The sequence below is a fragment of the Salvelinus fontinalis genome, chromosome 21 (assembly GCF_029448725.1).
Source record: "Salvelinus fontinalis isolate EN_2023a chromosome 21, ASM2944872v1, whole genome shotgun sequence".
NCBI classification, from domain to species: domain Eukaryota; kingdom Metazoa; phylum Chordata; class Actinopteri; order Salmoniformes; family Salmonidae; genus Salvelinus; species Salvelinus fontinalis.
The window spans coordinates 25786105-25812995 of record NC_074685.1 but is presented as its reverse complement, the minus strand read 5'-3'; the positions used below and the strand labels follow the sequence as shown (position 1 = coordinate 25812995).

At 42.2% G+C, this 26891-nt stretch overlaps 3 protein-coding genes across 14 annotated transcripts in view; all 3 read left to right on the top strand.

Annotated features, from left to right (window-relative positions):
- Positions 1-1216: 1216 nt before the first annotated feature.
- LOC129818504 (cholesterol 7-desaturase nvd) lies at positions 1217-15544 on the top strand. Its single transcript, XM_055874460.1, has 7 exons — positions 1217-1979; positions 10750-10938; positions 11184-11362; positions 11547-11672; positions 11919-12038; positions 12653-12829; positions 13199-15544. The coding sequence occupies exons 1-7, from the start codon at positions 1550-1552 to the stop codon at positions 13358-13360; spliced, it is 1383 nt and encodes a 460-aa protein (XP_055730435.1). The 5' UTR covers positions 1217-1549; the 3' UTR covers positions 13361-15544.
- An 89-nt stretch (positions 15545-15633) lies between these two features.
- LOC129818505 (uncharacterized) lies at positions 15634-17178 on the top strand. Its single transcript, XM_055874461.1, has one exon. The coding sequence runs from the start codon at positions 15890-15892 to the stop codon at positions 16766-16768; it is 879 nt and encodes a 292-aa protein (XP_055730436.1). The 5' UTR covers positions 15634-15889; the 3' UTR covers positions 16769-17178.
- A 4192-nt stretch (positions 17179-21370) lies between these two features.
- LOC129818501 (glutamate receptor ionotropic, NMDA 1-like) overlaps positions 21371-26891 on the top strand; it is a 38494-nt gene continuing 32973 nt past the window's right edge. For 4 of the 12 annotated variants that reach the window (XM_055874449.1, XM_055874448.1, XM_055874452.1 and 1 more), the window contains exons 1-4: positions 21371-21475; positions 21668-22432; positions 25548-25682; positions 25975-26151. In XM_055874449.1, coding sequence (XP_055730424.1) covers positions 22184-22432; positions 25548-25682; positions 25975-26151 — 561 coding nt within the window. In that variant the 5' untranslated portion in view covers positions 21371-21475; positions 21668-22183. Of the gene's footprint in view, positions 21476-21667; positions 22433-25547; positions 25683-25974; positions 26152-26891 lie in introns of those variants that run through there. The other 8 variants (XM_055874450.1, XM_055874447.1, XM_055874454.1 and 5 more) reach the window with 5 other exon arrangements.

Below are 26891 nucleotides of genomic sequence, written 5' to 3'. Positions count from 1 at the left end.
CAACAATTGACTATCATGGCAAATAAAGAAAAAGGAGGCGTGCACTCCATTTTTGCATAAATCATCCGATATTTATTTACGGGACATGGACAGGTGTAAGCATAAATCCTAGTCCTCAGATTCTAGGAGATAGTCCAGTGTCCTATTGTGACAGCTACATGGCTGACATATAGACAAGACCATGTGTGTGCGAGCGTTTCAAAATAAATGTACACATACAGTGCCAGTCAAAAGTTTGGACACACCTACTCATTCCAGGGTTTTTCTTTATTTTTACTATTTTCTAGATTCTAGAGTAATGGTGAAGAAATTGAAACTATGAAATAACACTTATGGAATAATGTAGTAATCAAAAAAGGGAGTAGCCACTCTTTGCCTTAATGACAGCGTATACCCATGTGGGTGATTGAAAGATGAACAAGGTCAACACTCCAGTCCAGTTGGTGGAGGTAATGCACCTTAAAGGTGGTTGCCAACTGCCATATAAAATCCACAAAATCAAATCAAAACACCCACATGTCACAGTTTAGAATAATGTTTTGTCAGTGATGAACACCCAACAATGCCTATACATGTAATATTTGCTGGTGGGTATGTCTAGAAAGGGAAGATGAAGGCATATAGTAAAAGCAGTGGTGTAAAAATATAGCTGGCACTAGCCTTTTGGGGGCCCTAAGCAAAATTTGGTTGGGGGCCCCACAACCTTGTTGCAAAACATTTTGGTGGCCTTATGATAGCAGGGAGAAAAATTGAAGTTTTAAAGGTACACTATGCAGAAATTGCTCCATTTCCTAGATGCTAAAAATTGTGACAAAATAAGCCAGTATAGTATAGAGAATCCTTGTACCATGAAATATATTTTTAATAATCCAAAATATTGTATTTTAAGCTGTTTGAAGCTGGTGTACAAAACCAAAAGTAAAAGATGCAAAAATAAAACTAAAGAATAGGAAGAATAGAAATAGTGCACATAAACCAGATCTACTGCGTCTTAGACTTTCAATTACAATGACAGATATGTAACTCACATTTTAATGTGAATTTGGTTGGTTGCCCAAAAAGTTACATATTGCAGCTTTAAGGTTAATTTCCTGCAATTCTACACATTTTGTCATGGGGCTTAGATAGTGTTGCAGGTTTAAAGCATGTTTTCTGCAATTCGATAAAATGTTCCATTGGCTAATGCCTGGGTATAAAGACTTATGTAACACTTATCCCAAGCTTGACTTCTCATCTGTCGGAGGCGTGGCCTATTACCCAAGTGTCGCATCTCTTTTCCAAGGTGCTCTGCATCACGACAATAGCCTATAGAACATTTATGCCACATCTGACAAGACTACAGTATGACAAACTATTAAGTCAGTCTTTTTGTGAAGCCACACTGCCGATCTGGCACAGGAATCAGTGCGACAGCGCTGCAGTGGCCCGAACAGGAGGAGAGGTTTTCATGGTGACGCGGCTGTGACAGGCCGCTAGAGGGTGGCAGCCAGGGACAAACACCCGAGTACTCTGTCTGGAGATCTCCTTATAGGCTAAATAACACGAGAGGATGGAAGGTCAAAGCATGTCTTTACTCGGCAAGATGATGGCAGTTATAGGGATAAGCGTGGTAGCAGGTCTCATCGTGCACGTGCGAGACCCGTTGGACTCAATTTTAGGAGGTGGATACCCGGAGCTGTGGAGGAAAGCGGGACTTGTAGGTGCCCCAGCCCGGGCCGTGGCTTGCATCTTCGCCGGGGTTTCCCTTCTTGCTATGGGCTGGCTATATAGACTGCTGTTTGCCCCGCTAGAACTGCTCAGAACTCCCGACGAGGTTGGATACATTGCCGAAGACGGTCGCTCCCGCGCCCAAGCGGCAAACGAAGTGCGTCGGAGACGAAAAACTGGCGAACTGCCACCCGTTTATCCCAACGGCTGGTATCGAGTATTGGATTCTCACATGCTGGAGCGAGGGGATGTCAAAAACGTAACTGTTTTAGGTATTCACAGCGCCACCCACTACAATACAGACAAACCAACAACACATTCGATTAGACGACAATATGTCAGTCTCTGAGATAAGCAAATCATTTGTGCACTACATGTTGGTTTTTTTGCAACACACACAGTGTCTCAGTAGTGCACCTCACAGTTGAATTTAAGGCTACGCATCACAAGATAAAAATAGCCTGTCTCACTCCAGATTGTAACACATGTGGTTGTCACGTCAGGCAGGACAGTCCAATAACGAATCCAGGTGGAGATGCTGACAATGCACCTGTCCTTGTTTAGGTCTCCCTTCTCTCTCACTTTCTCTCGCTGTGTAATGTATATCCACTCATGAGTAAAAAAACATCATATCCAGTTGATGTTAAATCAAATATATGTACCCTACCTGCAATTAACAGTCCAAGACTCCTCTGACTCACATTTCCTGTGTTAACATTGTCACATCAAAAAGCCACACTACGATGTGCATAGGCCTACCAAAGAGTGTCCTACCAACATGATTAGGCAAATTTTGAAGCATAATTTAAGCTTACACAATTTGTATACAAAGTCTCATATGACAACATAAACAGTGTAGGTGCTTATAGTAGCCTAGTTATAATCAGGTAAGTCAGATGATGTTTAAAAGTCATTCTTTCAATTCAAGTATTTCCATTAGGCCTATTTGAAATGATGGAAACCCTACTGTGTAAAAGAACGGGACCCCATTTGGTCTTATTCTCTAAAGTTCAGCTTTGGCGCATTTCCTTAGGTGTAATAACACATGCAATTCAATTCTATTGACTGAACACCTGATTTTGTATTATAGTACATTTCCTTGTCTCAGCTCTATTTCCGCTTGCTGAGTGGTGGTGGTTGGAATAGGTAAACAATAGAAGTGCCCTCTTTTGCATGGACAACCTGGGGTTCCAGGATCTACACAAACGAAGGACTTTTTTGTACACTCAAGTATGGATAGTTTGTTGCCTCGTGCTGAGTGCCTGACACCAAATAGTCAGCTGGAGAATGTGTGGAACAATGAAGATGAATTTGTATATGAAATCAGTCACATTTGACATGCACTAATCAGTACATGTGGTGTTGTATGTAGCCTACTGAACATATTTGCATGTCCTCAGAAAAGATGCAGTCACAAAACTGTAAAAAATACTAATCCCCATGAGGAGGACATTATACTGATCATCTATTACCATGTAGAGAACACTATGATGATATGCCATTGACATTCTCTTCATATTCTTTTTCTTCTTTGGGATGCCCTCTTGCTCTGGCTGCCTGCTACTCATAGCTCTATCATGGGATCTAATCAGTAACCTACTTTAGCCACAGAAAAGATCATGAATAGCATTGTAACAGTAATTAGATGCCTGTTTGAAAAAAAACAGTTATGCATTGAGATTCACTGTCCTTTACACAGTAAAAGCTGTAAAAAACAGTCTCTTAGGCAAATAATATCTAGGCCCGAAGGACTAAAATAACTTCTGAAAGGAATGCCATGTATTATTCTGACTCCAGTGACATCTGTATTGCATGATCCAGTCAGCATATTTGTAACCCTGTGTGATATGAGAGAAAGGAATGTGTCATCAGTGTCTCCAGACAGTTATATAATAGATTCTACTCTCTAATTAGTCACAGAAGTACATTAATGCAGAACTATTTGGACATATTGGGACAAACAGGGTTCGACGCCGATTGTGATTGGATTTCTTATCATTACTCAAGAGTTAGGTTCTACTGAATAATTATAAAAATAATTACATAACCTCTTTTAGCTGACTGCACTCTGCACATTTTGTCTGCCATTTCTCTGCCATCATCTTGAACTGGTTTCAACTTTGAATATGTGATATCTTTAGAACCTGCCAAGGCAGGTCTCAACAATCCAACATAGATACATATCATTGAAGATTGTTTGATATGCGCTCACTGTTGACATTTCAATGGTCGTTGCCTTTGCCTTGTCAATGCAATGCCTCACCTGTTCATTGTTCTTCGTGTGCAGTTAGATGTAGCCAAGCCAATTTGCCAGGAGAAACCCTATATTGTTGGAATGCCCATTTTGGTTTTGTGTTGAAAGTTTCAAATAATCTGCCTGCCTGCCTTCCTTTGTTAACCAAGGGCCGTTGAACAGTTGATGACTTGGCTGCTAGGAAACATTTAATCTGAAAAGCCAACCTCCTTATTGTTTACTGGGACCTGATCACCATCAATGTGTGTTTGCTTCAGCATCCTGGAGGTGGATGCTATGGCCACTAATGTTTATTTTAGTTACTCCATTCTTTCATCTGAAACTCTGCTGTGTGTCTCTGTGGTCTGTGCTGACCTGTGACAACAGCGACTCAGTCATTAAATCAATAAATGCTTACTAAAGGGTGATGCAACCATTTTCAATAAATAAAGCAGAAGGCCCAAGTGTTGGTTTTGTTGCACAAGCCTCTGCTGTGTCAGGCCTGACAACACACCTTAGCTGCCCCGACCTCCAAAACTAATGCTCTTCACACACCAATGCATTGTGAGGCTGACTACTTCTATTCAAGGCCCGAGATTAGGCTATTTAAGAATGCTCGTCGAGTGGGTGACATGAATTAAAGTCACACAACCTGTCAAATAAAAACAAGTTATTGGGTGAGACCCACTGATTCACTAAATCAACTGTTTTAGTTATCCTGCAATGTTTTCTTTCTGCAGACACAAGAGTTGGAAAAGTCTTGTTGTGTCAAACCTCAAATTAAACTCTTGGCCCTCCACTTCAGTGCTATTTGTATTCATTCACATGTACAGTACGGACTATAAATTAAGATTCATGTGAGACCAGTACTGTTGAAGTTTTGACCACAAGGATTATTTTTTTTTACATTGGATATTCTTCCATCTCTCCACATTCCCTTTTGACAGTGTATACTGCCATACTGGGAAAAGTGCTGGTTTAGGAATGATTTATCTTTAATTATCTGTCAGCAAGAGTTGATCAATCTCCCCCTGTTATGGGATTAATTATTCTCCAATTCTCCCCAGGCACATTATTCTACATCCCCCTTCAAACACAGTCTCATGAGAGTAACTGGAGGAATATGCTGTAAGGGCCTGATTCTGACCCGAGTTAAGCGCACGTAAATGGAATGCAATTCCCTTTTTATCCACTCTTCTCTCTATGGTATTCTGACCTTGAATTTAAGAATAAGAATAGCATGCTGTTCGCCTGCTATTTGTTTGGGGTGGAAATTGAATAAATTAAGGTGTGGCGGAGGTGTGTCTACAGATATGCCGTATTCTGACCTTGACTTAATTCCCTAATAATTTCACCACTTTTACGCATGAGGAAACCACGAATAAGGTCTAGCAAAACTACTGGTTCCAACTGTAAAAAGCATCCGATAGAAATAACACCATTCTCTATGCACTGTGATATACAAATTGTTAAGAGCTATTGATAAGAGCTTGGTAAATTAGTAATCTGTTTGGATAAAATAATAGTGCATTTTATGTGACACTTGTTTTAGATCTATTTGACCTTATAATCACTGGAGACAAATGTGAAACCAATCATATGGCAGCAAACTGAAGCATGTCAACATAGCAACTTTTAGTAGAGTTTATGAAATGCTGTGCCATTATACAGAATTTAAATTGTACTGCCTTTTAACTTGCAGGAATGGGCACTCAAATGTCATGATTATAGGCTACCAGGACTTTTTTGGTCTCCTATTTTCTATCATGTTAAATATTAGCCACTATCAGTATCGACTGTCAGTTGGCTTAATAACCACACATATTCAACTGCCAATTTACTGTTCCCTTCAGTTGGTATAGCCTATGTAACGGGTGTGAAATGGCTAGCTAGTTAGCGGTGGTGCGCGCTAATAGCGTTTCAATCGGTTACGCCACTCGCTTTGAGACCTTGAAGTAGTGGTTCCCCTTGCTCTGCAAGGGCCGCGTCTTTTGTGGAGCGATGGGTAACGATGCTTCGTGGGTGACTGTTGTTGATGTGTGCAGAGGGTCCCTGGTTCGCGCCCGGGTCGGGGCGAGGGAACGGACTAAAGTTATACTGTTACACCTATATTATCATTCCATTTAATTACATTGTTTTGTTAACCTTCATTTATTTCCTCTGTAAACGCTGTCGTGGAGGATCATTAGTAAAAGTTGATCATGTAAAAAAAAAGAAAAAAAAAGGCAAGTAAGTTAATTAAATGGTTGTGGAGCGGAGCGCAGACCAAGCTGTAATAGTTTGAACCTTAAGCATGGCGCAATACTTGGCCATGTCTTCACACAGTTCCATAGTTAGTGCAGTGAATAGGCGAGGGTATAGCCTACTATTGTACACTATTCTCCCTATTATAATTCTATGTACACTAATCTTCCAACATTAACCTGGGTTGAAGAACTGAATGTGGCAATTGTCAGATTGAATCAATCCACCATTTTCTTTCTTTCTTGCGTAAAGGCTCTCCAAACCATTTTTTTATGATTTATAATGTAAATACTTTCCTAAACCTAAATAATCTACAAGATCAGAGTATTTTAAAACTACCAACTGAAACGGACGAATATGCATATGTAACCGATGTGAAATGGCTAGTTAGTTAGCGGGGTGCGAGCTCATAGCGTTTCGATCGGTGACGTCACTCGCTCTGAGACCTTGAAGTAGTTGTTCCCCTTGCCCTGCAAGGGCCGCGGCTTTTGTGGAGCGATGGGTAACGATGCTTCGAGGGTGGCTGTTGTCGATGTGTGCAGAGGGTCTCTAGTTCGAGGCGAGGAGAGGGACGGAAGCTATACTGTTACACATGTATGGTCTCTCAAGTCTGTCGACAAAATTTTAACTAAAAAGGTACACCGTATTTAAAGGGATGGCTTAAAATAAATGTACTGAAAACCTTATTGAATGAAAACTCCACTAGAAAATACTGTATGTTGGCCATTGAATGAAAACTCCACTAGAAAATACTGTATGTTGGCAAGTGGAAGGGATTTCAGCGGTTGAATGAAGTATATTCAGAGCGCGCAAGGTAGCCACACCTGTAGAGCGCATTACGTTACTGAATGAGGTAAGTCTGAATACCAGATACTGACAAGTGCGTAGGAAAGGCGTAAATTCCTAAATCGGAATCAACCCCTAAAAGCATCACAATTTCTATGGTCACAAACCATGACAGGTATGCACATGGAAATGTTAGGGGAAAAGGATATTGGACTGTTGGAGGAGAAACTTGACAACTGCTGATGACCAGGTGACACCTGGTTATTCAGAGTAACGTTACAGTGCTGCCATGTCTGTATCACACTTCCCCCCCCAAAATATGCATGCCATTTTGTGATAATGGTTACGACAAATTACATGGCATCCGTGTGAATTTATAGCTAAACTATTATTTATATTATGGCACCACGTATCATTTCACGCTACCTCGACTTATTCCATCATGACGTCAACACGCCCCTTATTTGACTGTAGTTAGCTGCAATCTTAGACAGATGCAGCCTATGATTGTTGAGTCCGGGCAAATGTTGCAGCCAAACTGCTTCAAATAGGGTGATTAGCCTAGCTAGCTAGCTAAATGACAACACTATTAATTCTAGAAGTAACGACTCTATTGCTTAATTCAGAAAGTAGACTTCACCTCCGCGTTACATCTATAGGCATTTGCTCGCTAACTAGCTAGCATGAGCTAGCTAGCCAACATGCATTGTTTCTGACATGCCACGATTCTGCTTACTTTACATCTGACAAATATCTAGCTACTGTAGCTAGATAATGATGGTTTACACTGACTCTACGCACACCCACTCACATACAAGCTGCTGCTAATCTGTTTATGTTATATGCTGTTGCTGACTGCAGAACAAAAATATAAACGCAACAGTCAAATGAAATAAATTCATTAGGTTCTAATCTTTGGATTTCACATGACTGGGAATACAGATATACATCTGTCAGATACCTTTAAAAAAAATGGGCCTCCGGATCTCATCACGGTATTTCTGTGCATTCGAATTGCCATTGATGAAATGCAATTGTGTTTGTTTTCCATAGCATATGCCTGCCTATACCATAACCCTACCGCCACCACGGGGCATTCTGTTCACAACGTTGACGTCAGAAAACCGCTTGCTCACACAACGCCATTCACGTGGTCAGCGGTTGTAAGGCGGGTTGGACATACTGCCAAATTCTCCAAAACGATGTTGGAGGCGGCTTATTCCACATTACATTCTCTGGCAACAGCTTTGGTAAACATTCCTGCAGTCAGCATGCCAATAGCAAGCTCTATAAAAACTTGAGACACCTATGGCTATGTGACAAAACTGAACATTTTAGAGTGGCCTTTTATTGTCCCCAGCACAAGATGCAGCTGTGTAATGATCATGCTGTTTAATCAGCTTCTTGATATGCCACACCTGTCAGGTGGATGGATTATCTTGGCAAAGGAGAAAGGCTCACTAACAGGGATGTAAACAAATTTGTGCCCAAACCTGTTGTATACGGCACATGTGACTAATTTGATTTGATTTGAATTTGAGACAAATAATGTTTTTGTGCGTATGGAACATTTCTGGGATCTTTTATTTCATCTCATGAAACATGGGACCAACACGTTACATGTTGCGTTTATATTTTTGGTTCAGTGTAGTATGTTAGCTAGCTAACCAACTAGGCAGTTATCAAAGACACTCAGTCAGTAACTTACAATACTTTTCTGACCAACTGGACATTACTTTAGCCAATCTCGGCCTACTCCTTCTTGCCTACTCCCGTCTATAGGTCTCCTACTAGGTTCAAAACAATATCAAATAAGCTCTGTGGCTGTAGTCCGGTGCTTCATTGTCAAAATAAACCACTCGCATACTGCTTTCTAGTGCAGCCAGGCAGTCAATGGCTCAATGTTCCAAAAGTATTCACCTGAATCTACGTCAAGCCTGGACAACATTCTATATCATATTGTTATGGTGTGTGTGCAGCCCAGAAGTATATTTAAGCAATAAGGTACGAGGGGGTGTGGTATATGGCCTATATACCACAGCAATGGGCTGTTCTTACCCCACGACACAACGCAGAGTGCCTGGATACAGCCCTATTGGCCATATACCACAAACCCCCAAGGTTCCTTATTGCTATTATAAACTGGTTACCAATGTAATTAGAACAGTAAAAATAAATGTTTTGTCATACCTGTGGTATACGGTCTGATATACCACAGCTGTCAGCCAATCAGCATTCAGGGCTCGACCCACCCAGTTTATATTTCCAATTTATATCTCCAATTTACAATGTTGGATGGAGAAAAAAAAAGTGACACATCAGATTCATACACTACTCATTATTGTTGTCGTTTTTTTAAGTGAAACACGGCCTTTACTAGACTCAGTAAGCATATCATTAGTCAAACACATAAGGCCTATTGGATTGATGCTATCCTCTCTTTTGAAGCCTCTCTAGTTTCTCTACTTCCCCACATGGATTTACCGAGATCCTCCTCTCTTTTTCTCTTCCCCTTTCTCTGTGCCAGTTTTCCAGCCACCAGTAAGAGCCTGTCCCAGATTCTGCTGACTAAAATGAACATTTGTCAGCTCCGGTCTGTTAATTTCTTTTTTTTTTAATTGTAAATAGCCACACCTGTTCCTGAAATCTGTCAGTCCAGTCAGTTTCACTATTTTATGCAGTACACAGTCAGTCTAGGACACTCTTCTCAAGATATCTCAGTCAACATTTGCACACTCTCTAATTCTGTCCCGGCCTGCAGACAGTGTGGTTGCAGTCACAGCCTGCTCTACTTATCTGCTGTCATTTGGGCGGCAGGACGTTATCCCGGTTTCCGAGGGTTTAACCGGGAGGGCCTACTCATTGCCTAGCGTTGCCAGGGCCGCTGAATCCTATCCTTAGTGACAGTTGGGCGGCTTTAATCTGAAGGTAATCTTAGCTCCGTGGGGTCACAGTCAGGAGCTAAACCAGCTAGTTTGCTGCTTGGCCTCTGGTCCTGTATCCAATCCCACACTGTCTCAATCTGATGGCTCACTATGCAGTGGGCCGTGGCTTAGTGTGGTATACGTGCCTGTAGCTTCCTGATCGGTCCTGTCCAACTTAACTATATATACTGTAGGTCGCACATACAACACACCCGCCCTTCTCTGATGCAGTGACACAGTTCAGGAGACAGGGGTCATACCTCAGATGAGCATTTAACACTGACTTTGTTGAAAATATGATTGTGAGAATATGACATAAATGGCACTGACTCACACCCAGTCCATTCTTTTAATTTACTGTACTGTTAAGCTTGCCAACTCAGACCGAGCTCATTCCAGGAAATGAAATAGGGCCTTCAACATTGTTTACAATTGAAAGAAAGTGTACCAAACGCAGCTGTTTCCAATTGTTTATAGGTATTTAGGTAGCTATTTATTTAATCTCCTAGAATAGTTTCAGTGCTTGCCAGGAGGTACAGGTTGGTTACAGAAGAGTTCAGGCCAAGCCAGGTGGGTTGGCAACCCTATGGATACGGTTGTTGTTGCCCTGAATACATTGTTTACTGGGGACACCCTGTGGATTTAAAGAGAAATGCAGTCTTTTCAGAGATTTCTTTAGATGTCCTTCAAAGAGTAAAATGCTCATTCAATAAATTAGGTGTTTTCACATTTGTTTGTCTTAATTGACTTTAAGTAGATATTTCAAGTATTTTATTATAGTAGTCATCTAATTTTAAGACCCAGCTCCTCACAGGTTACTTTTGACCTCCTTTCCCAAATCTGTTTTCCTCCCAGGTGAGCAGGTGGCAGTGTTCCGGGGCACAGAGGGCAAAGCCTACGTGGTGGATGCCTACTGCCCACACCTGGGGGCCAACCTGGCAGTGGGGGGGCGTGTGGTGGGGCAGAGCATAGAGTGCCCATTCCACGGCTGGCAGTTCCGGGGGGAAGACGGAAAGTGTGTGAGGATCCCCTATGCAGAGAAAGGTGAGAAGCCACGACCAACTCAATGTAATGTAATTTAACCATGTTTATAATGTATCCAGCTAAAATAATGTGGGATTTTACTTCTGTCAACTGCAGTCTTTCGTGACAGCCTGAAAATTAGTAGCTGATTTGATTCTGGGTGCCGAGATTGTAAACAGTGTAATGTTTTACATTTTAAAAACAGATTGATTTGTCATTTAGAGCAATATAATGATTTTGTTTATTTTCCCTCTGTGGATCGTTAGTGCCAGAGTTTGCTAAGGTGCGCTGCTGGCGCAGTATGGAGACCAATGGTCAGGTTCTGGTGTGGTTCCACTGTGACGGAGAGGAACCTGGCTGGACTGTACCAGAGCAGGGGGAGATCACACGAGGGGAATGGGTCTACCGGGGCCGCACAGAGCACTTCATCAACGCACACATAGAGGTCTGTTGTCTGTTGTAGATGTGTGTGTGTGTGATAAGAAAAAGTCTTACTTTTATACTGGTATATATTTTTTTTTACCATATGATAACTTTAGGTCAATGTGTTCTTTAGTAAATCCTGAAGACTTTGTTTTATAAAGAGAAAGTCAACTGTGCCTTTTCCTCTCTGTGACTGCCACCTGTAGGAGATCCCTGAGAATGCAGCAGATATTGCCCACCTGGCCCACTTGCACACACCAGGCATTGTGAGTGGGGTTGACCTGCGCTACACCAACAGCAAGACCTGGGAGTTTGTGAGGCACGACTGGAAGGTAAGGGCTTCCTGGCCATGTGACCTTACCACTCTGGGCCCTACTTATATATACGTTCAGAACTTCTTTAAATGGTTCCTCAATGGTGTGTCCCTACAAATACTTGATTGTGTGTGTGTGTGTGTGTGTGTGTGTGTGTGTGTGTGTGTGTGTGTGTGTGTGTGTGTGTGTGTGTGTGTGTGTGTGTGTGTGTGTGTGTGTGTGTGTGTGTGTGTGTGTGTGTGTGTGTGTGTGTTTTTTTTCCAGGTGCAATGGGAAGCTGAGTCTGAGCCCACTAAACACTGCTCCCAGATGCTGGTGAAACATGCCCTGACTGTGTTTGGTCGCCACTGGCCTCTGCTGGACATGGATGTAGTGGCTCGACAGGTACAGATAATCACAGACAGACTAGATAGTGTTTAGAAAATTGTGACCCTGAGGTGCTGAATTCAGTCATAAAACACAGCTGAAGTCATCATTGTCAACAAGTGTGTCGGCCAAGACCACCCAGTGCCAAGACTGCTCTTGCTTTTAGCCTCTCCGTCAGCTTAGATATATATCACCATCTCAAAGGAATAAACTGACCATTCAGACAGCTTTGTCACCTCTTGTTTTCGCTTCACTGTGCTTTTGGATTTGTGTATACATGGCTGCTTCCAAACGAGCTGCCTCAGTCACTATGGTGACGTTGAACAAGACCTTTGGCTGTGTGGAGACGACCTATAACTCTGTCTTAGGTCAACTGCTGTTGGACAGTGTGGTGCCTGGCTGCTGTAGAGGCAGAACATAGAATAGTATCAAAACTCTCATCATAGAAAGCAATTAACATTCACCTTAGTATTGTATCAATAACAGTGTTTCAGTCTGATGTGTCCAGCACCATAAATCAACTACGTTTTTTATGAATGGTCCATTTAGCTCTGTCCAGAATTGTGTCTACACTATGTTTAGTACATGGACATGATGTGTATGTGTCAGTAATATATGTCTGTGTGTTCCAGGTTGGTCCAGGGGTGGTGTTCCTGCTGTTCGACCACAGTTTCCTGGGTCGGGGTGTGATCATGCACTGTGTGACGCCCGTGGAGCCTCTATTGCAGTGTGTGTCCCACACCATCTTCTACCAGAGCAACATCCCCCCACTGGTGCCCAAGTTCATCCTGAGGGCAGAGTGCATCCAGGTACCATGTATCCCCACCATGTTGCCCATATTACTCCTGCCCTCAGACTCGTACACACGTTTTAACACACAGGAACTGTACTGTACAGCCAATGATCAAACTGTTCTCAATGTGGTACATCATATTCCAAACCATGAATATCATGCATGTCAATTCATACAGATTATTTGTATCCTTAATAATATTCAATTCATCATAATCTGGTGAATATACAGGATGGTAGAATACATGGTAGACTTTGAAATTTGACTTTGAAAAAGTCACTAATTAGCAGTTTTTTTTTTTTTTATGTGAACATTCTTGTCAGATTGATTTATTTCAGGTTTTGATATAACTGACCCCTTGTTGTTCTGACTGTTTGTGTCCCAGTTTGAGCGGGACGTGATGATCTGGAACAATAAGAAGTACATCTCTAAGCCCCTGCTGGTGAAGGAGGACTCTGCCATCCAGAAACACAGGCGGTGGTTCAGTCAGTTTTACAGTGATAACAGCCCTCGCCTGCGCTACCAGCACAACACACTGGACTTCTGACCTCTCACACACTGAAAGAAGCACAGGAAAGCCAAAAGGAGGTACTGGTCCAAAAACACGTTCAATGTCCAAAAGGTATTCAAATATAAAAGAGAAGAGGACACCCTTGGACTCTGAATGGGGATAAATTTAACACCAGAAAATTGTTAGTCTTTTGTAGCAGCCATAGTGTCAATGCAGTCAGCTCTTTCATGGTTAATGGATTGTGGGGTCTTGTGATGCAAACCAGCTGTAGTAAAAGCAGTATTTGTTATTGTTTTGATAACTGAGCTGCAACCAAGTGCCCAAAGGGACTTTTATTCTACCAAAGCCCCGAAGTCGTGCTGCACATTTTCACTGAATTGGACTTCCGTAGCAAGAAACAATGTTGCTGGGAGGATTCAAAGCAAAGAAACTGAATGCCCTCACATCTCCCTTTAGAGTTGTACAGGTGTAAAAAGAGACCAGACTATCTTTGGCCAAATGAACACTCCTGTGGGAACTTGGTGAGATTCGCTCTGACCTCGTTTAAGTGCCAAGCTATAGCTACTCTGTGATCCTATAGGATTGATGGGACCTGAGGACTGCTCCCTTTTCACAATCCAGTTTATCCACATCTCAATCTTACTGGATTCAGCCCATATTCCTGTGAAGACCCAGCAGAACCAACCAATATGAATAGATATGCCAGAATTGCCTAGCTTTATTGTAGCTGATAGTAAGAGTCTATACTGTGTGAATGAACAGGAATGTATTGGAAACCGGTGTGCTGTCTGTACATTGTTACATGATTCCAGCAGGCTTCAGTTTGATCTCTGTACCTCCTGGCATTATAGACCTGTGACTACCATACAAAATAGGTCAGTGTAAAAAACATAACTCGCTATAACTTAAAAGATGACATTTCTTTTCAGCCTAAGCTCTCAAGGAAACTCCAAATCAGGCAATCAAGACTTGTGAAGACATCACTGTGTTCCAAAATGAGTGCTTAAAGCATTAATGTTTAATGAAAGCTGGCACCCAGCCCCAGCTTCAGGCCCTTTCAGGAGTGTTTGTGTCCCCTGGAAAATATCTTAAAGCTCAGTTTCTGATTGACCCTGCCAACTGATAGTGGTTCTCTCACATTAACCCTGAATAGATTATGCAGTTCCTTTGTACTATGCACCAGTATGATGACAGTATTGGAATGTTGGTACCAGGTAGTTACCAAAATGCTGAATTTGAATAGTTTGAAATAAGTATTAGAAAGTATCAAAACCAGGTGGAAACAGTAAAATGAAGTACTACCGCACACTGTGTAGACATGAGGATAACAATTATAGTCAAAGGTCATTACTCAAGACAGTATGCAGAATATATTTACATGTGGATCGCTTATTGACAAAGCCATTTTGACAAAGTATTTAGCAGAGATGTCCTATAAGAAACTCAGTGTTGTTGTTTGTAGCTTGTTCTTTCTCTATTACATAGCTGTGAGTCCCGTTTGTGATGAGGAAGGGCGGGGTTATCCAAGGAGTTTCATGGCTTCATACCGCAGTTGTGCACTATATATGCACTCAAATGTAGCAAATATCATGTGGCAAAATTGTTTGATTGAGTTGCTTCGCGCCAGACTTAAAACATGCTCCCTAATGAGAAAAGCTGTGAGAGTGCTAACATGGTGTTACTGTGCTAATGATACAGTACATTATTACCATATTAGTGCTTTGTGACTGTGCAGGTCTATACAGACCATTGGTATGTACTTGCATTATATGATGCTGTGTTACTGGCTGTACTCTGAGATTGCTCCAAAGAGCCAGATTCTGTCTGCACTCTGTGACAACAATGATGCCGTTAGGTTGTACCAAATACTGTACATGTCTGTCTGCTCTGATGGAAGTGTGAGCATAATGACCCGTGAATAAGTGTACTGATGAAGCTGAATGTGCTTTGTGACTGCATTGAAGTTCTGGGTCAGGGGTCAGGGTTAGTGTGACTGTTCTAACTGATCCCAGTTGGCCCTTTATGGCCAATACTCACAGTTACCCCAAAGTGGGGAGGTTGGTTTAGAAAAATGATTAGCAAAGGTAGAATAGCACAATAATATGTGTTTAACCCACCTTTGTTCATATGACACAGCAGATTGGAAATATTATTTTTGTAAATGCATTGTCTAGAAATGCAGCATTTATGTAAATCAGCAGAATAAACATACTCAAATCATTGTGTTTGCTCTTGCATTACTGCAGTTGTAGACAAACTCTTCCAAAGCAAGCTTTAATGTGTTGAACTGAGTGGAATGCTCAGTGTACTGCTTGGCCACTAGCACTTCTGGACACTTGGGCTTATCACTGTGAAAGTGCTTATCGAGGTTGGTTTCACTGACGGAGAGGCTAGCATTACGTCAACACTACTGCCTACTTTCACATTGAGTCAAGCTGTGTCCAGGTAGAGTTTTGTGACGGAACTTTCTTAGCTAAATGATCTGGGTTGTACATGCCACTGGAATTCTGCTCAGCCTAATCTGAAACTTGACACAGAATACTGTTTAGTTTTATCTAACAAATTATGGATGGAATAGCGGGTGACCTTGAAACGGGGCAAGCAGGGAACGACGTGACACATGAGGAAATTATTTGTTCTGTTGTTGGAGCAAGGTGTCCTGCAGTGTTAAGTATTGTTGAGGAAACCAAGGAGGTAGAGAAGGAGAGGGACCAGGGAGAGGATGGCTCAGTGAAAAAGCCCCTTCTTCTACAACCGCATGTCCTGGGAGAGGTCAAGCAAATTCACAGACCAGTCACCCAAACAGGGCCAGCGGATGGGGCTGACCAAAATACATCTGTTCAACAAGAGCTCCATTCTGACAACACAGAGCAGCCTCAAAGGAAAGGGACAAGTGTCGGGAGTCAAAGAAATAGTGACAACCTAGGGGACAATGAGTGCCCCATCTGCAGTGAACTGTACGACTCTCAGGGAGACCATCGGATGGCATTGTTGAACTGTGACCACACGTTGTGCCATTGCTGTCTGGCTACCATCCTTAAGCGTGCAGCAGACCCTAGCCGGGTGCAGTGCCCCTTATGTCGACAGAAAACTCCTCTCCTTCACTGGGAGATCCAGAGGATGCAGGAGGATATGATGTACCACCAGGTCAGTAGCTCTGAACGTGTACTTATCATCACAGACACTCTGCCTGAGACCATTCCAGCCCCACGACTCTGCTTCGCCATGGAACAGAGGCTGCAGACTCGCATGGAGTCAATATTGCTGTGTGGATGCTGCCTGTACCCTCCTTGTCTGATGCAGATGATGAGGCAGATGCAACAACACTGTCGATGCTGCTACCTGATATTCCTGGTGCTTCTCTTCCTGATGGAGATGAGCTGTCTGCTGGTTGTCTTCCTTCCTGTTTTTGTGCTAGTGTTGTTATTCACTCTAGTGAAGTAGATAGTTGGTTAATCTATACACATTCATCTCCTTTAACATCCATTGTATTTCATTATTTATAACAGTGTTGTCTGTCTTACCAATGGGCCTTTAGTTTTACAATCATCAATGAACCATGTGTTTCTCTCAAATTTCTCAATAAAGGAGGAATCCTCCATGGACCTTGGCATAATATTGGGATTGAGTGATTTTACATAAAGGATACAAATTAACTGTGGTACACACTTCTTGGAAACATGGTGAAACTGCCTCCATCTAAGGATGAACAAGGTCAGAGTGGCTTAAAAATAGCCTGAAATATTTCAGTGCATCTCTTGTAGTGTCTGGGCCTTCTGTTTTCCCTCTGGCCTACTTTAGCAATTTGGATATCTTCTACTGTGTGTTCCTCCTGTTTATTCCTAGCCACTGTAGTCCAGCTTGTTGTATTTTCATGATATGTACTAGTACGTTTTCAATAAGACTGAGTTAGTAAGAAATCCTGGTTTTAGATGCTTGATTGTTCTGACATGTAAATTGCCTCAATTACACTACATGTCACCTTTTGATTTTTGATTTTTTTAGTTCAACCCCGCACCAAACAATCATTAAGTAAGCCACCTCTTTTCCATTAAAGTATACATCTACTAAATGAATGTTCTCTGACAAACAGAACAGGAATACTGCCGCTGGCCATTGGGGCAGGGCCAAAGAAAACAACGGAGAGCTGCTCATCAGTAATTTATGCAGGAAACACATCAGACATGCATCTTCAGAAGGCACGCTTAGGCAACCCGCTTTTATGAATTACAGTACTCTATTTATGCTAACATATTGACAGCAGAAGAATGCTTTACTCCCACCTCTCAATCAACTAATGTGGCTAAACGGTCACAGAACTTGATGAACACACACACATGTAGATGAACTTAGCAATGCAAAGGGACGCTGGTGCAATACTTTTCAGAATGCTCTCTTAAAGGTATACTGTTCATTATTGGTTCCCCACCTGAAAGGAGTACCTGTGTTTTGCTACTACTGATTCACATTGCAACATGTAACTAAAGGTTATGGCTGGCATACAAATAGAGTGCTGCCAGGCTATGTGTTAGTGTGTAGGAGGGAAGTATGTGTGTGAGAGAGAGAGAGAGACCTTCCACTGTGTAGGTGGTATGTGTATGTATGTACTTGTCTCTGTGTGGGTGGATGATCGTGTGTGTGCATGTGAGAACTCTAGAGAGTGTGTGTGTGTCTCATTGGAGTGGAATGAGACTCTTGAGTCTATTTGCTTGTATACGTCTGTTCTCCGCCAGTGCACATCGTTATATAACGGCTGCATTGCAGGCTGGCCCTGCTGTATTGATATGTGAGTGGTGGGTGGGTGGAGGGAGGGAGGGAGGGGAGACACTAAGGGCTACTACAGGAATCCAGCAAACAAGAGTCCTTGTTGCTGTTGGCCTTCCCTCTGAGTGGCTCTCATTAGGCAGCGTTTAACACACACCCACAGTGCCACAGTCTAACAGCTATCCCAGAGCCACAGCCATGGATAGTCATACTGTATATCTATATGGCTCTGAGCTATCTGAAAACCAGTCGGGCTGTTAAATTGTTCTATTCTTGACACCCGTGTTATGAAAGGTTACTTTATATGACGGTGATATGACAGTGATGTAGTTGACAGTTGATGTAGTTGACAGTGATGTAGTTATTTAAACCAATCGAGAAGCCTGAGGCAGGGGTAATGTCCCTCCCCCTTTAAGATGTTGTCATTGCTCTAAATACAATTTCATAATTAATAAATCTATTGAATACATCTATACTAATAGTTTTGTTTCCATTCCTGCGGAGACCACACACTTCATAAGAGGGCGATGTGTTTCCTATGCCTAATTATGATACAGTGCATTCGGAAAGTATTCAGCTCCCCATCCATCCTCCCCATCCATCCGGCCCACTGACTTTTTCCACATTTTGTTACTTTACATCCTTATTCTAAAATGTATTAAATGAAAATTTTTCCTCATGAATCTACACAAAATACCTCATAATGGCAAAGCGAAAACAGTAATAAAAAAAACAGTAAAAACAGTAAAAATAAAAAACAGAAATACCTTATTTACATAGGTATTCAGACCCTTTGCTATGAGACTCGAAGTTGAGCTCAGGTGAAACCTGTTTCCGTTGATCATCCTTGAGATGTTTCTTCAACTTGATTCGAGTCCACCTGTGGTAAAGTCAATTGATTGGACATGATCTGGAAAGGCACACACCTGCCTATTTAAGGTCACACAGTTGATAGTGCATGTCAGAGCAAAAACAAAGCCATGAGGTCGAAGGAATTGTCCGTAAAGAGCTCGGAAACAGGATTTTTTTGAGGCACAGATCTGGGGAAGGGTACCAAAACATTTCTGCAGCATTGAAGGTCCCCAAGAATACAGTGGCCTCCATCATTCTTAAATGGAAGAAGTTTGGAATCACCAATACTCTTCCTAGAGCTGGCCGCCTGTCCAAACTGAGCAATCAGGGGTGAAGGGCCTTGGTAGGGAGGTGACCAAGAACCCGATGGTCACTCTGAAAGAGCTCCAGAGTTCCTCTGCGGAGATGGGAGAACCTTCCAGAAGGACAACCATCTCTGCAGCACTCTGCCAATCAGGCCTTTATGGTAGAGTGGCCAGACGGAAGCCACTCCTCAGTAAAAGGCACATGATAACCCACTTGGAGTTTGCCAAAAGGCACCTAAAGACTCTCAGACAATGAGAAACAAAATTCTCTGGTCTGATAAAACCAAGATTGAACTCTTTGGCCTGAATGCCAAGTGTCATGTCTGGAGGAAACCTAGCACCATCCCTACGGTGAAGCATGGTGGTGGCAGCATCATGCTGTGGGATTTTTTTTCAGCGACAGTTACTGGGAGACTAGTCATGATCGAGGGAAAGATGAACGGAGCAAAGTACAGAGACATCTTTAATGAAAATCTGCTCCCTAGCCCTCAGGACCTCAGACTGTGGCAAAGAGAATCCTTCCAACAGGACAACAACCCTAAGCACACAGCCAAGACAACGCAGGAGTGGCTTCGTCTCTGAATGTCCTTGAGTGGCCCAGCCAGAGCCCGGACTTAAACGCCATCGAACATCTCTGGATAGACCTGAAAATAGCTGTGCAGCAAAGCTCCCCATCCATCCTGACAGAGCTTGAGAGGATCTGCAGAGAAGAATGAGAGAAACTCCCCAAATACAGGTGTGTCATACTTGTAGCATCATACCCAAGAAGACTCGAGGCAGTAATCGCTGCCAAAGGTGCTTCAACAAAGTACTGAGTAAAGGGTCTGAATACTTATGTTAATGTGATATTTACATTTTTTTTATTTTAGAAATGAGCAAAAATTCAAAAAAAATTGTTTTTGCTTTGTCATTATGGGGTATTGTGTGTAGATTGATGAGGGAAAAAAACAATTTAATAGAATAAGGCTGTGACCTAACAAAATGTGGAAAAAGTCAAGGAGTTTGAATACTTTCCGAAGGCACTGTATATCATCTCTAGCCTATTTGTGTGCCTCTCATAGAGGGCCATCTCTGCGTTCGTAATGTATAATTCAGTAGACAGATCAATTGTGACCTCATTTCCAAAATGTCTCTTTCATTTGAAAATATATGTGCACATGCCATTTACATTTGCTAAACACACAACAGGGCTCACAGATTATTTCCTGCTAAATGAAAATGAATTGACTGTTTATTAAAGGAGATTAAACAAATTAGATTTAACCACTAATCATCTGGTTTATAAACAGCCCATCCCTTTTACAACCCTGGTTGACCTTATAGGCTAGTTAACCCAGAAACATCAGATTTGACTGAGAAACATATGGGGTTTAATGTGGGCAGAAATAGGATAGGCTATTGGCAGGCCTACATTCCAATTGCAATGGCATTTTGTCTAAATGAACCTAGGCTAGGCTGCTATGCTTTATCAGTTTTCCAGTGTGATGTGCATAAAAGTAATAGCTGTGCCATAATGTCTTTTATGTTCAATAAATGTGTTAGGTAATATGAATTTTCTGAAATGTAACACTGTGGAGAGAGAGGCTTGTTTCCTAGGTTACCAGGATGGTTGAAAATGTGCTTACCAAGACGGATATTCTTGTGCCTCACATGGTTACTTGGACACTTGGTTCCCTCTCTCCATTCAGACCTTTCAAATGACATTACCCGACCCCACAATCGGACAAAACATCTAGCAAGTATACACATCTGTCAATACAAATGAGATAAAACGACACATTCATGTCACACTTTAGGAATTAGTCTAAATAAAATAGTTTATTAGACACAAATTTTAGATACAACTCAAGAAATTATTCTGGCATTTTTATCTATATATATCCCCATGTCAGGGGCTTGCAGTAGACAAGCGTCATAAAAGTACTGTGGTTATGTTGGAGCGTTGGAGGTTTGCAAGATTTACGAGGTTGAAATATGGATAACATGGCTACATAATTGATTAGATGTTTGGATGTAAAGAGGTGGAGTTGTAACCTAAAATGGGTGGTCCTGGTCCACCTGGGTATGTAGAATTATGTTGATTTACAGTGTGAGCCAGTTTAACTGAGACGGCGACCCATTTCAGCGTAATGAGCATGCAGGCTCGGGTCCATCTGCTCCGTGCGCTGTAGCAATGCCGTTGGAGAAAAAAATCACACATTGGAATCGTCTGGATCACTGGATTATTGAGGTGTCAATTTTCATTGATACCTCAATTATTTTTGTTCTGACACACAAATGTTTTTTTGATTGTCATTGATCCCCTATTCATAATCTAAGATGCGTGTCCTATAATGAATAACATAATTGATGAGATGTTGAAAACAAGATACATTTATGTTCTGTGATTACCTTAATTTATTTTATTTACTTTTCATTCTAGCAGCATAAGGTCAACGCAAAATCAAAAGGTAGACTGCGGAAGCGCGCACCACTGCGCGGGCACAGCTGTCAGCACCAAGGACAGCCGCAGCCCCAAGCGTCGCATCAGTCTAATAATCACTTCACAGCAAAGCCCCGCACAGAGCCCACGGAGGACCGGGAGAGCGATACACTGCACTTAAAGGAAAACGCATACACCGCAAAATATGCTCTGACTCGTTTCTATCGACATTGGAAAAAAGAAAATGGTGGAAATTGACAAAGAAAATCAAAATGTTTGAAGAAAGGCTGCTGACAATTACGAAAATAATCCAACAGCGGTTGAGGTCCTGACCATGAACATTCCTCCGCATTTCCCATAAATCAGCTGTCCAGATTTTCCCCACTGTCCAGGGGGACGGTGGTTCCAGTCTTTTTAACCGGGTGAACCGTGCAGTCCAGAAGCCGGGCAAGCCGACCCGCCAACACGAGGGAGAGACGCAACCGGGGTCCTCTGTGCGGTTTGATCGTTCACACGATGCGTCTGTTTCTGCTGGCGGTGTTCCTCTCGTGCTCCTGTGCGCGAGGCGGCTGCGAGCCGAAGATAGTGAACATCGGAGCAGTCCTGAGTCAGAAGAGGTACGAGCAAGTCTTTAAGGATGCGGTGACCCAGGCGAATCAGATCTACGGGAGAGATAAATTCAAGTTGACCGCCATCTCCGTAACGCACAAACCCAACGCTATCCAGATGGCTCTCTCCGTCTGCGAGGACCTCATCTCTAACCAGGTATCTCAGGAGGGATCCGTTGTCCCTGCATGTCCCTGCATGGGAGTTAAATGATTATTTGCCTAATTAGATGAGTCATTTAGCCAGGACATTTAGCCATCTATTCATTGGTGCAAAATGTCCATCATATCAATCAGAACCATTTATAAGGCTAAAATGATTATGAAGCCTACTATATTTAAGCTGTGCAAATTAGTATGAGGCCTATGCCCACTATTTGGAGGGGAATTAATCGTCCTATTTAGTGTGATGCTGCATCATCCTGTGTCTGTTTCAAGTGAACTGGCTGACGTGAGTAATAGGGCAGATGAGGTCGATATATTGTGATCAGTGACCACTTCATTTGCAATAAACAGACAATGCCATCTGTCTAGACTGTAACCTCAATGCCTGCCTGTGAAACACTGTGCCAGTGCCACCTGCTTCTATTGCATATTTCAAGCAGATTGAGCTGACTGCATTTGATATATTTTCCTAAACGAAACTGTTTATTTGCAACAAAAAAAAACGTGTAATTTGTTACACCATTTTTATAATCAATACCGCAATGTCGTTACTCTCACAATATCTCTTAGAGCCTAGCCCTTTAGGCTATGATAACAATACTATGAAACTGCGTCCTTTTCAGAGATCCGTCACCTCTGGTAATACCATCGAGCTTCCGAAAGAAAATGGAAGCTGAATTGAAATTGTATGTCAGATATGCATATGACGTTGTTACATAAACAGTAGACTATGTAATGAGTAACTACCAAACCTGAACTTGTGGCCTAACATGAAAAGTAAATGGCCTGAAAATGGTCTGTTGGAAGTGGCCAAATCTCTATCCCCATATCTGTATCTTATTAGTCAGACAAAGCAATGTATTCAAGGTTTAATATAACCTATTCAATCAGATACGCTTTAATGACATCAGCATAGCAGTTGTTTTGGCAGTGTTAAGAGGTGGAATTGCATTGTCAAATCCACAAGCAGCTCCTGGCATTACACCTAAAGCAATCTAGAAGAAAAAGAAACGCACACCCATTTAGGCGAGGTGCTGGCTAGCGGAGTAGAAAACTTCAAAATAAAGGAGAGCCGCACACTAGGAGCTCAGATGCAAAAATGTAATATCCAACGTTTCGACAGCCAAGCTGTCTTCATCAGGGTATAATTACACCTAAAGCAGACATTGCCATTGGCTGCACGAAGTTGCATTAACAGAAATCCCATGCAGTCTTGTTTACATGTTCGAACACTGGATTACACTGATTATGATGATAGAAGTTCTCCAAATATAGTTTAATGATTTTTAAATTTGAGCGTAATTATTTCTATATTGCCTACACTTTCTCATTCTGAACTTCTAACATGAGTGGGGCGGGTGTGGCTTCAGACAATGATTGCAAGAGCAGCTGTTCACCATTTTGACAGCTATGGGGGTGTCTGCTATTGCCGATTAACGCTTGATGTGATTGAATCCAGGTCTAAATCTCATCCAAAAGTTATTATTTTATGATATCAGTTAGAAATGGAAAATCTACTTAGCTTTTAGCTAAAAGCTAAGGGCCAAAAACACAGATTTGTGGGGGATGAGAGGCCAACTCCACTTCAGTGTGCACAGCTGCAAATCCACTGAAATGAACTAACTAACCAAGAGTGAAATCAGTGACTCATCATTAAAGGTATACTGCGAGATTCTGGCATTTAGGCCCTTGTTCAATTTACCCAGAGTCAGAAGGACTCGTGGATAATTAGCAGTACTTTCACGAGCTAATGCTAGGTTAAACTACAGCTAATTAAAAAAAAAAATATGTTTTCACGAGTTCATCTGACAACAAGGGATTAAATGCCAGAATCTTGCAAGTATCCCTTTAACAATGACATTTTTTAAAACTGTTTTTATATTCACTGCTGACATTGCCGCATGCGTAACGTCCCACTGCATCAAAGCATTTGGGGGGTAGCAGTTGTGGTGCATGTCTCGCTGGTCTGACGTTATGTCACCCGTCTTATTGGGGGGTTAGCGTTTAGTTTGTATTATGTCAAATTATGATTTGATCACTTGAAATTTGTAGTTTTAACTGTTTGGTTCATGTTCATTGCTAGATCAATAACTAATGCAGACTGATGTTGTATTGGTTAGACACACGAGTGTATGGTATGCAATTGTTTTTGCCTCTAGACTGGAAAGAATAACTGGCTTTTTCACTTCGAGTGTGATTCTTCTTTAGGTCATTATAGCTATTGCTCAGGACATGTGAATACAACTATTGCAATTTAATCCTAACAATGAAAACAACATTCATAAGTTATGTATTGTGATGTTATCCCTTTGAGAGTTGTTCCAACACTGAAACACATTACTAAAATCCTGGTCCATCACATTCACATGAAGCGTTACGTTGCTTTGGAAAGCAGCAATATCATGTAGTGAAGAGAGCTGAGGTGTGAACCACCCCTCCCCCATCCCTCTTTCAAATTCTCACACTCTCTTTCACACGCAGACACACACAGACCGTGTCCCTGGTCCTCTTCATTGTAATGGTTGTAATTGATAGAAATGGTTACGTTACAAACATATCTCCCTTCGTTCCACGACATCTGAGTTCCATTCATCATCACAGAGGGCTGCAGGGAGGAGGAAGCTGTCAGTATTCTACATGTCAAATGCAAGTAACAGTGTCTGGTAACTGCATAGATGGAGATCTAACCATGTGAGAGACTCAATGAGAGGGTCTATGACAGGTGGTAGATGCCTGGAAGCGCTCTCTGGATGGAAGACCTCATTTGAAGCCCAACCATACGGGCTGCACGCACTAAACCATCATGCCTGCATGTTTTTTTCCCGCTTCAGTTGGATCAATGTTCCATTTCTCAAGAATCCTATTCATCTAAGAATTGATATACAGTTGCGCAGTAAAAAGCTGTTAGTAGAGTGCCATTCAGCTTTGAACCAAATAAATATCTATCTACTAAGCAGTCATATTGCTAAATGAGGATGGTTTAAGAGGAGAAAGCTGATGTGACATTTCCATGTCGCAGTGATGAATCAATATTCCATACACTTTTTTATCCTTTCAACTCTCTGTACAGGAAGTGTGGTTATCTGTCATTCCCATGCTTGTGTCTGCAGGTGTATGCCATCCTGGTGAGTCATCCTCCCCAGTCCAATGACCACCTCACCCCCACGCCTGTGTCCTACACCGCAGGCTTCTACCGCATCCCTGTGGTGGGCCTCACCACACGCATGTCCATCTACTCCGACAAGGTGAGAAATTAAAGGTAGGGAGTGAGAAGAGAGAGGGGAAGAAACGAGAGATGGGATAGAAAGAGAGAGAGTGAGAAGGGGAGAGAGAGAGAGAGAAGTGGGAGGGGGAAATTATGGAGAGGTCCCTGGGAATTGAAACTGATAAGAGAGACAAATTCTACTCCACTACTTGGCTAGCTGCCAAAATAGCTAATGTAAGACCTTATGAATATGTTAGAAATGTCACCAAAACTGTGGATGACTAGCAAGTAACTTCCTCTCACTCATTCTTCTTCATTTTCTTTCTCTTCAGAGTATCCACTTGTCCTTTCTGCGGACTGTCCCCCCGTACTCCCACCAGGCTCACGTGTGGTTCGACATGATGCGAGAGTTTCGATGGAACCACATCATCCTGATTGTCAGCGATGATCACGAGGGGCGGGCCGCGCAGAAGAGACTGGAGACCCTACTGGAGGAGAGGGAAACAAAGGTGAGATGCTCGGGCTCGCAGGACCCCTAGTGTGTGTGACCGTGCGTGTGTGTGTAGTCTTTGTTTAACTCTCAAAGGTCTTCTATGTACTATATGTAACTGTTTTCCTTTATTTTGTGTGAACACATCTCTCACTGACCATTGTGTAAACATTGGCTAACATCAATATGCTAGAGACATCTACAGCGTCTAATGTGGTCTGATCTGAGTACATCTTTTACTCATCTCATGTTGCTTTTCACCATAGTCAAATTCTCCTGTGTCAATCCACAACGGGAGCCAAATAGCACACTTTAACCTGGGGCTTTGCAAAACATCAATGACTTCCAAACATAATGATGGTCCACAGATCCTTCATGTATATTTGTGTTGTGATATTATGTGTGTAAGGAAAGGAGCTAATCTACCCAGTGTTATGCTCACTTGGAGGCTTGTAAAGTGATGGATGGTTGACATGCAGTATATCAGATTGTCCTGAGACATTGTCTGAAAGACATATCTTTGGTTTTACTACATGTACATGCTTTAGCAGACACTTACAGGAGAAATGTATAGGCGCAACGTACAGGAGCAACTAAGGTTAACTGCTCAAGGGCACATCAACATATTTTTCACCTAGTCGGCTCAGGGATTCAAACCAGAACCATTAGTTTTGCCGGCCGGCAAGGTCCTTGTCCTTGTCAGATAATGGACTGTGAGAACATGCAAGTGAAATGACACATATAAATGTTGTAACCATG